The sequence below is a fragment of the Myotis brandtii genome, unplaced genomic scaffold, assembly GCF_000412655.1.
Source record: "Myotis brandtii unplaced genomic scaffold, ASM41265v1 scaffold105, whole genome shotgun sequence".
Lineage (NCBI taxonomy): Eukaryota > Metazoa > Chordata > Mammalia > Chiroptera > Vespertilionidae > Myotis > Myotis brandtii.
In genome coordinates, this window is record NW_005353538.1 from 6146668 (window position 1) to 6158486 (window position 11819).

The 11819-nt window shown below is 39.9% G+C and overlaps 1 protein-coding gene across 1 annotated transcript in view; it reads left to right on the top strand.

Moving 5' to 3' along the window:
* SIK2 (salt-inducible kinase 2) overlaps window positions 1-11819 on the top strand; it is a 166292-nt gene that overhangs the window by 124075 nt on the left and 30398 nt on the right. The window contains exons 8-11 of the mRNA XM_014540099.1: window positions 6304-6428; window positions 6858-6981; window positions 8286-8506; window positions 10617-10769. Of these exons, the coding sequence (XP_014395585.1) occupies window positions 6304-6428; window positions 6858-6981; window positions 8286-8506; window positions 10617-10769 (623 nt within the window). The remainder of the gene's footprint in view (window positions 1-6303; window positions 6429-6857; window positions 6982-8285; window positions 8507-10616; window positions 10770-11819) is intronic.

An 11819-nucleotide genomic window follows, 5' to 3' on the forward strand; every position in this document is an offset into this window, starting at 1 on the left:
TTAGTTAGATAAGAGATACCTAGAGGATTCAGCTTTCGAGGCCAAATAAATTTCCATGAGAGCCAGTCAACAGTAATTTATCTTTTCTGTGGTTAAATACTCTACCCCAAACTCTCTCTTTTATAAACATTTTAGGTCACACAGAAACCAGGTAAGAGAATATGCTAATATAAGGAAATCTCAAAATTATCGTTAGAGTAAAACCTTGGAGTACATGCATTAGGGTCATAGGGACAGGAGCATGGATCATCTTCACGTGAAAAGGACAAGATAGGTATGTTAACACCTCATGCAGTCTTAAAATGAAGATAGAGTCCTAAAACGAATGTTGGTATAGATTTCTAACATTTACTTTGTGTACATCTTAATTATTCCCATTCACTTATTAGGATGCTATTAACATAGCATTCACTTGTCAAGGTCTGCTGGCAGAGGGATAAATTAGGAAATCTCTCCGCCTGATGTGAAATTGGATTAAACTTCTCTGACTCGTGGTATTCTTGGAACATCTGTGATATAGTGAAAAAGGACCCCTGGCTTGGAATTCAAAGGACCTGTAGATACTTGGGCAAGTCAACTAACCACTTTGAGCTTCAGTTCCCTCCTTTGTAACGTAAGGGTGATGATACTTACCAGCACTTCACAGGGCCGTCATCATGATTAGGTGAGAGAACAAATGCAGAAATATCAAGTGTGTAATGCTTAACCCAAAGTATGCATGACATAAAGTTTTTGGATTTTATTAGTCAGTGTTGAAGGACTAGTTGTCATTTTGTTTTTAAAACTTATTATGATCTTATATTGAACTTTCTTAAAATTGAGAAGCTAAGATATTTTTTTAGGAAGATTTGTCTTTTTCCTGCTATTTTCAAATGTTGAAAATCATGGTTCATCTGACAAATTCAAGGTATGTTATGAGGGAGAGTACAATTACTCTTACCCAAATGACAAATTTCTGCAGAGGAAAGAAACTTCTTTATGTCACCAAAGCCAACCCGACATGGGACCCCTAAGCATTCCATGACCTGCAGGTTCTTGACTTTGTGCAAGAAAGAAGTCAAGATCATAGTTGGAGTGAAAGGGAAAGCAAGTTTTATGTAGGTTAAGGGAAAGAGGCCAGGATGTGGGTTCCTGGAGTCAGGGTCAGAGGGTAAGCCCAAAAGGAGCTGCCACTGCCTGTAAGTCTCTCAGGCGCTGCTCTGAAAGAAGCCAAATACACAGGGAGGTGAGCAAACTCGCCAGTGAAGGGCAAGCGTGATCAGTCAGTTCTTGGGATTTTGTGTGTTTATAAGCATGGGCTGTTCCTGAACTTTGTGGAGTCAAATTCTGTGCCTGCCTTCTGGTTGGGAGGGGGGTCTTGTTCCTAAAATGGTCGTTCTTTTTTTTATTATTATTGTTTAAAGTGTTACAGATAGTAGTACATATGTCTCCTTTATTTTTCCTCGGCATCCATTGGTTATGCTTATATGCATGCATACAAGTCCTTCCGTTCTTGAAATGCCCTGGTATTTTTCACCCTTGGTGCCCCCTCCTACTTGTGGTGTCAATTTTCATTATAATGATGGTATAACGAGCTTAGGGGTCAGTTTCCAGTGAATTTTTTCTCCATCTTGGATTGATCTGGTGTTAGCCAGTTCTTGTTGACTTCTGTCACCACCTCAGTGATTTCCTGCCATAAACTGTCTCACTTTGATCATGCATGGAAGTGGGGGCTCTGGTGAGAGGCCCTAGCAGTTTATCAGGCTTGCAGTGTCTGTTCCTACTTCCTCATTCCACTTGTTGGGAGCTTCCCCTAACCTCTTTCTATCCTGCCTCACTTATACCTTCAAAATTTTTTCAGAGTTGCTCAATTATGTATGAATAAAAATAGTATCAAAATAATTCTAGGCTGAACCCTGGATCAGTGTGAGAAGTATCAGTATGAAATGAAGGGTTTTAAGAAAACATATATACATATAGATAGGTACAAAAATAAATACAAGTATTTATTATGAATTAGCACTCATACATATATTTCCTAACTGTCTGCTGACAGGGCTTAGAAGCAGTGACATCCCAGTTGTAATGAGCTCCTCTAGGTCCTAGTCTTGGTTTCTAAATGTAATTCCTCTGTAAAGGGAACCAGGTCCCCTCTGGAAAAGTGGTTGATTTCAAGGCTGGGGTAGGGAAAATATAAGATGAGCCTGGAACATCTTCTGTTGCCAAAAAATAAGGAAATACTTAAAATGAAATTTTTATTTTTTAAAATATATTTTATTGATTTTTTACAAAGAGGAAGGGAGAGGGATAGAGAGTTAGAAACATTGATGAGAGAGAAACATCCATCAGCTGCCTCCTGCACACCCCCTACTGGGGATGTGTCCACAACCAAGGTACATGCTCTTGACCAGAATCGAACCTGGGACCCTTCAGTCCGCAAGCCGATGCTCTATCCACTGAGCCAAACCGATCAGGGCTAAAATGAAATTTTTAAAAGACATGACATGTTGAAAGGAGCCAACCTGAGTTAGCTCCTAATGGCCAAAGCATCAAAATAAATAACAGTATAACAATAGTATTGAATTGCAACCCAAACAATAAAATAAATATTCATGACAAAGCGAATTCAACATTATATGGCATACAATTTATGACAGAGAAACAGGAAACAACGCCTGAGGGACATAGCGGCCATCGTGTTAGGAATTAACTTACAGATCAGAGCACTGCAGAAGAAATTAAACTAGAAGAATGTTTCCTTTCCAGCGGGCCAGGCTGGATCTGGGTCTAGCATAAAGAGGAATAATGCTCAAGTGATTGTTTTCTTAATGCTTTCCAAAATTCAGATGAAAATGTACTGTCTTTTATTATCCTCTGTTGTAGTTAGAATCTCTTCTGTGTTTTCACAGTGGTTGATCCATGTATGCACTCAAATGTTTAATGAAAGAATGCAGTGAATTTGGTTGGTAGGATGACACATTAATGCATTGCATTTGAATAAATGGCGATAAGAAACAAATCCTGCATAGCTGTGCCATTTTCGTGTCTCATCCCTCTTGCTCATCCTTCATTTTACTGTGTGCTTCAAGGCAGAAGGCTGCAGACTGAGTGAAGCAAGTCATCCAGATTCCTGTGAAGAAATAAAAAAAGCTTTTCTTTTTAAATGCCTTTCCATTGCCACTTCTTAAACCTGACCATTATTAATTTGCTCAAAAATAGTTACAAATCACTGTGCCAGGAAGGACACAAAGGTGGCAGTTAACAGTGAGGGCTTTGTTTCCATTCCAGTTCTACAACTTAGTATAAACTCTAGCAAGGTCCTTAACTTTCTACCCTCACTTTCTCTTAATAATCCTATAAGGATACCAAAGAGGGTTATTAAGAAGAAATCATCTTCAGAGGGCCTAGAGAAGTTTTTGACACATAGTAAGTACTTCCAAGAGAGATGACAGTATATTCATCAGCAAACCCTCATTGAACGGCTGCTCTCTACAGAGAGCATGTGCTAAGTGCTGGGAGTTCAGACATATATCATTCCCCTCTCTACTCTCAAGGAGTTTAGTCTGATGGAGAAGGCAGATAAGTAAAGCAAGAAGAGGAAGAATTACTATTCTTCTATTCTTTTGAGTAACTCATGCATTATATATTATCTATTTATAAGTAGTGACATAATATACAATAAGTTGCTCACAGAGACTTTATGAAGTGTAGGTATTATCCCCATTTTGCAAATGATGAACCAAGGCTCTGTTCGAGAAGTTAAGTAATTTATCCAAGATCACACAGCTAAGTGAAAACCCAGGATTTGATTCCAAATCTGCCTGACCTACAGTTTTCCTTCACTGGTGTATTAGATGATTGATTACAAATACAATGTGTATAAGCACTTTGACAAGCTTATAGAAAACATCTGCATATATGCCATTAATAATAGCCTTCATAAACCTCATTGTCTTTTGGTGTTTTATTGTTTCTACAGGCTCAAGTTCCAGTTTTCTTTAGTTACTTACAGGAGATAGAAGTACACATCTGCTTGGTACCACTCCTCACAAGTTAACAAGACACTTCTGTGTCCTAGGCATGTAAAGCCAAGGTTGAGCCTGGAATGCCACAAGCACGTGACGCTTTCCTTGCCCTCGCCTCTTCATGCCTAGAAAATGTACAGTGAGCAAGCTCAGGCAATAAAAAGGGCAGGCTGCTTCCTGCCCAGCCCCTGCCCAGTCACCCCTGAGTTCATTCCACCAGAGTCCAGGGAAGTTCAGAATGAAGGAGTTCTGGAATGGCTTTTTGAGACGTTAAAACTTTACAATGCTGCTTGGAGTGTATCCTCAACTACGTGTGCTAAAACTCATCCTGTGATTATGGTTTGAAGCACAGCAATTATCGGACCTATTTCAGGATCTCCAAACACTCATGCAGAGCTCCGTGTGCTTTTCTGTGTGCGTGAAATTAACATTTTCCTCTTTAAATGTTATTTGAACATGTAGTTCTTGACTCATTTGAGAATATAGGTTTTCTAGAGAATTAGAAGTGTATCAATGTGGACATATGTTGTGTGGTGAGTCGTTAGTCTTAGAGGTGGTATTGAGAAAATAAGACCTTTCTCACAGTCTTTTTGGAAAACAGAGTATAGGACTGAACCTGAGAAGGAAGAAGTTCTCATTGTCTCGTACTCCTGGGTGCCAAGGACAGACCACAGTGTTGCTCCCCCAGGTGTAGACTGCGCCTGAGGCTCTCCGCCGTGCACCCTTTTCTCTTCTGAACCCTTGAGCTCCACTATACTTTTCCTACCTTTCTTGTGTGTTTTCTCAGGACCTTTTTCTCTGAAAGGCGATAGTTGATAATGATGCTCCACACAAGGAGAAGGGAGCTCGTTTCACATAGGCTCCAGGCATTTTATACTCTTAATCTGGCTTAATCCTCGCAGCATCCTATCTTGGCAGGTGGGTATCCCCACATTTATAGATACAGAAACTATGGTTCAGGGAAGTTAAATTACTTTCCTAGAGGACTTGAAGCTAGAAAGTGGCAAAATGAGAGGCCAGCTCTAGTTCTCCCTAACTTCCTAGTTTGTACTCTGCCATGAAGCTGTAATGTTGGAGATTGTGACTGTTGTTACTGTCACTGCTGCTTGCCACCAGCTTTACATCAACTAGCTGAGAGAATGCTTCCACGTAAGGTACAAACTCAAGGTGTGAAGATTGTGAGTTTATATTATCATTGGATTCCCACAACATCCTGCTGACTATGTATATTTATTATTTCAGCTTTATAGATGGGGAAACTAAGGCTCACAAAGACTGATCCAAAGTCACACAGCGAGTCAGTCTGGCACTAGAGACTTGATCCAGTCCCCTGGGGCCGCTCACTGTCCATCAGTGCTGTGCAGAGCCAGTACCTGTTACTAGGGCAGTGTTCTTCAGTCAGGCTGTAACAGAACAGTGGGGCTATACCTGACAAAATAATAGGAACTTGTTTCCTCAGTAAGTACATGAGACTATGTGAAGGCTGAGCAGAAGGGCACAAGCTTGTGTTTATACCAGAGCTCACTGAATTCTGCTGTAATTTTCATGCATATTGAAGGCATGTGAGTATAGTATTTCCAGAGTGCATGCTGTATATCAAAGATGTAGATTCAGTATGAGTAATTGGGGAAGGCCATTAACTGTTTCGAAGTATAATGCCACTGCATTCCACAAATGAGTAAGTACTGGTGATAGGTGGCCTGTGACTGGGCCATGTAGCCATCACATGTTAGTTAGCTCTTCAGGTAGGTATCTGCCTATATCAAGATGCATGGGCCAGCACTTAGAGAGTTGTTACTTAGGAAACACTGTACTCAGTTGCCTTAAAAGGTTATACATTTTGCTGCCCTGGGATAATGACTGTAGGAACAGCCATTTACTTGGTTGTGTTTAGGTAAATCTCTTAGAGTTTTACTCATTTAGTTCCTTTCTTGTAGACCATATAAGACAGCTAACTCTTAAATCATGGAGTAATTAAAATTCTGAGATTATCAAATTCAATTTGGTTGTCCACACCAATGGATTTTCTTTGAGCCTTAAAAATACAGTATTAAAGTATTTTTTCTAATCTCTTATTATCTTTGAGAAGAAAACTTGATTCATTTATACATTCATTCAAGAAATATTTTTTGAATGCTGAATATATGCTGAGTGCTAGGAAAATGGGATAGATGTCATCCCATTCCTCACAAAGTAAATAGCAGTGATAACATTAATATAGCATATAAAATTTGTTACAGAGAAATTCAGTATAGTTTGAGACCATAGATGAAAGTAACATTTATTTCCATTCCAACAGATTTCGGTTTTGGAAATTTCTTTAAAAGTGGTGAACTGCTGGCAACTTGGTGTGGCAGCCCCCCTTATGCAGCCCCAGAAGTCTTTGAAGGGCAGCAGTATGAAGGACCACAGCTGGATATTTGGGTATTTCTTTGCTTTGCTGTGTTGTGTTAAATGCATCTATAAGGATAATACTTGGTACTTTGGCTCATCTTTAAAGCTCTTGTATCTGACACATAGGCAGTAGTTCATACTTTCCTTACCCATTGGACTATAATTAGTTGAGCATCTTGAATTGGATTCTAGGAAAGAATTTCTAAGGACAGATGTTCTCATTCTAACATCAGCAGTAATTTAAAATTAAGTAGAAATCAAATGATTAACATATTTTGATATTTATTATAGGATACTTTATTGTAATAATTAGCATTTCAGATTTTTTTTCAAATTCAAGAAAATAGTACATTCAAACAGAAATTTTTTTAGTCCATAGGATATTAAGGGATATTTTGGGAAACAAAGAGTGTTTGAAGTTCTCGGTATGAAAATGACCCCGTTGTTTTCTTCCCCTAGAGCATGGGAGTTGTTCTTTATGTCCTTGTCTGTGGAGCTCTGCCTTTTGATGGACCCACTCTTCCTATTTTGAGGCAAAGGGTTTTGGAAGGAAGATTCCGGATTCCATATTTCATGTCAGAAGGTAACAACCTGTTCATCTTACTAATTGGGCACTACGGAGTCTGCGCTCCTAATGAAACGCGTAGGCAAAGCCTCCCTTTTTCTGAGAGTTTGGGTGCTAAATGAAGTGACTGAGTTACTTTAAAAGCCATAGAAATAAGCAGCTCTCTCCGTGTAGGTGAGGAAAGTTCCAGCCTTCCTGACTGAAAACAACAAGTTTCCCAGATTAAAAACACAAGTCTCCCCATTTACTCTCCGTCTATAAATGTCCCGCATTTGTTTTACCCTTAGAGAAGTTCTTTGTAGATACAGATTCACAACCATTTTACTCTAAGTTTGAAATGGATTTTCTCATATCTTTTGGCAGGAAGTTGCAAAATTAAAATGTTTAAATTAAATTTGAAAACCAACTGGCAAAACTATTGAATTAAGTTTTATATTGGACTAGAGGCCCGGTAGACGAAATTCGTGCACATAGGCAGCAGTTAGGTTTACTCCTTAGATTAGTTTTTAGTTATCACCCTTAATGCTTTTGTTCCTAGAAACGGTAGAAATGATGCTTCAATAGTTAAGAGTGTAGACTTTAGCACCAGACTGCCTGGTTTCAATCCTAAGTTCACTCATATCTCCTCTCTGTGCTTCCATTTCTTCAATTTATAAAATGGAAAAAACCATAGTTCCTAAGAGAGCTGTTGTGGGGATTAATTAATCTGTATAAAGCACTTAGCAGAATTCCTGGCGCCTACCAAATGATCCAAGCTTATGTGGGATGGTAAAGAGCTTGATTTCAGCTCAGGAAATAAGCTGGTGCCCAGACTTGCAGCAGTACAGTTTTCTTAGTGTAATCAGGAGTAAGTAATATTTCACATACATTTGTCTCAGTTGCACTGATGAGGAGAAAGCAACAGTCCACAGGCTAGCTCTTGCCTCACAGAGTCTTAGACATAACTGAGGATCATTTATTATTTGCTTATTTTAGGAAGAAGGCTTGTTTTTTCCTCTAGTGGAAATCTAAGTCTGTGTCTAGATATTTTCAGTTGATAAAGCAGTTCATTTAGCACAAAATTGGATAGGCCTGCAGCCTCCTGTTTTTCTTAAGTATTCATTCACAGTGATGGTTAATTTTGTGTGTCAACATTCACCCTAAGTACTTGACAAATATAAGTAACCTTTATGTATTTATTTATTCATTTGACCTTCTGCTTTCCAGTAGGCACTGTGGAGGACACAAAGATTACTGCCATTGTACAAAGTCACATGAATAAAGCAAACACCCTGAAGTGCAAGGCGATTGACGTGACTTTTGTACCATTGTGTTTTCCATAGATTGTGAGCACCTTATTCGAAGGATGTTGGTCCTAGACCCGTCCAAAAGGCTAACCATAGCTCAAATCAAGGAGCATAAATGGATGCTCATAGAAGTTCCTGTACAGAGACCTGTTCTCTATCCACAAGGCCAAGAAAATGAGCCATCCATTGGGGAGTTTAATGAACAGGTTCTGCGACTGATGCACAGCCTTGGAATAGATCAGCAGAAAACCATTGAGGTAAAGTGATCAGAGATTTGACTGAAAAAATTTTAGGATTCTGTTGTACTCAGTAACTTGTAATTTCATGCTCATACCTATCAGCCTAGTCATTTAGCATGGCCATCCCCAGCACCTAGACATACTGTTCAATATTCCCTGAAGATTAATCAGACGTTTGTGTGGTTTTTTTGCTTTTACTCAACGTATAAATTCCTACCTTTGCCCCATCTGCCAAAAAACTCAAGAGGAATGGTATGCACTGAGTGGCCAGATTATTATGACCACCTGACGTTTGTAGGCAAATTAGCTATAATTTCCCGCTGAAATTGCTAGAGGGCCAGATCATTATAAATGTTTGAATAGCACAACATACCTAAGTATCGTTACTGATCAACTTCATCCTATCATGTTGATGGTGTATCCCAATGGAGACGGCTTCTTCCAACAAGACAGTGCGCCATGCCTCGGTGCTCGTATTGTGCAGGAGTGGTTTCAAGAACATGAGGGAGACTTTACCTTGCTTAGGTGGCCCCCACAATCACCAGATCTGAATCCAATTGAGCATTTGTGGGATGAAGTTAAAAGAGCCATCAGGCAGCTGGTTCCACAACCACCAAATCTCACAGAACTGGAGGGTGCTATTCATCAGGCATGGTGTCAGATTCCTCGCATCACCTTTCAACATCTCATGGAGTCAATGCCAAGAAGAGTCGCCGCAGTATTGAAGGCAAAAGGGGGTCCAACGAAGTACTGATGGGGTAGTCATAATAATCTGGCCGGTCATAATAATCTGGCCACTCAGAGTATATAGGACTGAGAAAAAGACAAAGACAGAAGCTTAATAAATACAAAGTAGCAAGTTTCTTCTAAGATGAACCATAACGTTTCACATAGGTAATAAACTAGTTTATATGGAACATAAATGTGCAGCTATGGAACAAGGCTGAGGGCTGAGCAGAAAACAAGAATGGTAGGCATCAGATTTAGGAAAGCCAACTGGATTTAGCTTGTGAACTGGAGAAACTGAGACGACAAAAACAGGTAGATTCCTGATATGGAAGTACGAGAAGGTTTGAACCTAGAAAATTTCTCGTCACTTTCATTTCTTTCTTTCCTTAATAGCATGTTCATAAGATATACATATTCTTAATACCTACACAACAGTAAAACAAACAAACAGAAAACAGTACTTTTAAGGAGGGACCATAACAAAAAATATTAAATGCTTCCTTGTGAATATAAAGTGCTCTGAACTATACTGCCTTTTCCTTCAGTGTAGCCATAAGTGAAACCAGACTGGCTTTCCTGCTTTGCTTGTCATGCACTCTGATGTTTTCCTGTACTTGTCCATGAAGTAGGTACAGAGTGGCAGCTGTGAGCACAGTTCCACTGGTCTGGGATTTGTGCTGAGTACTCTGCCCTCTGAGGTGTACTGCACAGCGCCCATGCAGACTGTCAGGTGGAATTGGAAGTGAAAGGAGCAGTTGTTTCTCTGTTTCCTTAGTACCCTGGGAAATCTGACGGACAAGGGATGTGAAAAATTGGGAAGCAACTTTATATTCAAGGTTTCAAGAGGGCTGGATTGCAAAAGCAAGAGGAAAAAATTACCTAGGAACAGAGACACAGAGTCTCTCAATATAGCATCCAAATGTCATTTTCCAGCCTAAAATAATCACCAGAAAGTTCCCCAAAGACTTTAATCAGTCACTTCGGAGTTTGCAGTGGCTTGTACTTGTGTAGAAGCTATAGATTTAGAGCTTCTGGGCTCAGGTTGCTAACCGACCTTACGCCATAGTTACAGCTATGAGATGGGACCACATGATAGCATTGGGGAATGTCTGCATGAGACAGTGATGGCATTTTCTCTGAATGCAGAAAAATAAATGGATCCTGTTAATATCAAAGGGCCTGTCATTTAAAGGTATCACCCTGTATATAATTAAAGCTAGAAACTTGAAACGATCTGTCTTTTATTCTAAACTCTGGAACAGCTTTTATTTTGAGGCATACTTTGTTACTCTGTTTGTAAGAAAGAAAACATTATTTCTTCCATCTTTTTTTAGACAGGTATAGATCATTGAATTGATTTTTATGGCTCTTGGCCTTCAGCACTTGTTTTCTCTTTCAGTCTTTGCAGAACAAGAGCTACAATCACTTCGCTGCCATTTATTACTTGTTGGTGGAGCGCTTGAAATCACATAGGAGCAGTTTTCCTGTGGAGCAGAGGCTCGATGCCCGCCAGCGGCGGCCCAGCACCATTGCTGAACAAACAGTTGCCAAGGTAACACCCCATTAGCCAATAGTCTTATCTGTGCATGTGCCTGTTCACATGGTTGACACATTGTTCATCTTGTATTACAAAGGGTTAGGATTTCATCCTCTGTGCTCTGTTTTTCTGTAAAGTTTCTGCCTGTCATTCACTAGATTCTCAAATGTTTTAGCACCTTCCTTTTTTTTTTTCAGTTACAGTTGACATACATATTATATTAGTTTCAGGTGTAAAACCCATGATTAAGCATTTATATAATTTAGGAAATGATCACCCTAATAAATCTAGTATCCATCTGACACCATAAAAGGTATTATAATATTGATTATATTCCCTATGCTGTACTTTACATACCTATGACTATTATATAACTACAATTTGTATTTCTGACTCCTTCACCTTTTTTTCACCCATCCTCCCAACCCCCTTCCATCTGGCAACCATCCAAATGTTCTCTATCTGTGAGTCTGTTTCTAGTCTGCTTGTTTATTTTGGTTTTTTTAGATTCAACATACAAGTGAAATAATATGGCATTTGTCTTTGTCTGACATAATACCCTCTAGGTTCATGCATGGTGTTGTAGATGGCAAGATTTTATTCTTTTGTTTGCAGTTTACATTTAATATTATTTTGTATTAGTTTCAGATATACAGCATAGTGGATAGACAATCATATACTTTACAAAGTGCTCCCCCCCTCCCAATATTTCCAGTACCCATCTGGCACCACACATAGTTGTTACAATATTATTGACTGTACTAGAGGCCCAGTGCACAAAAATTTGTGCACTTCGGGGGGGGGAGGTCCCTCAGCCCGGCCTGTGCCCTCTCGCAGTCTGGGACCCCTCGGGAGATGACCACCTGCTGGCTTAGGCCTGCTCCTCAGGGGGATTGGGCCTAAGCTGGCAATCAGACATCCCTCTGGCAGCCCGGCAGCCCTCGGGGGATGTACACTTGCCAGCAGGGAGCAGACCTAAGCTGCAGTCGGGCATCCTTAGTGCTGCTGAGGAGGCAGAAGAGGCTCCCGCCACCACCGCTGTGCTGGCAGCCATCAGCCTGGCTT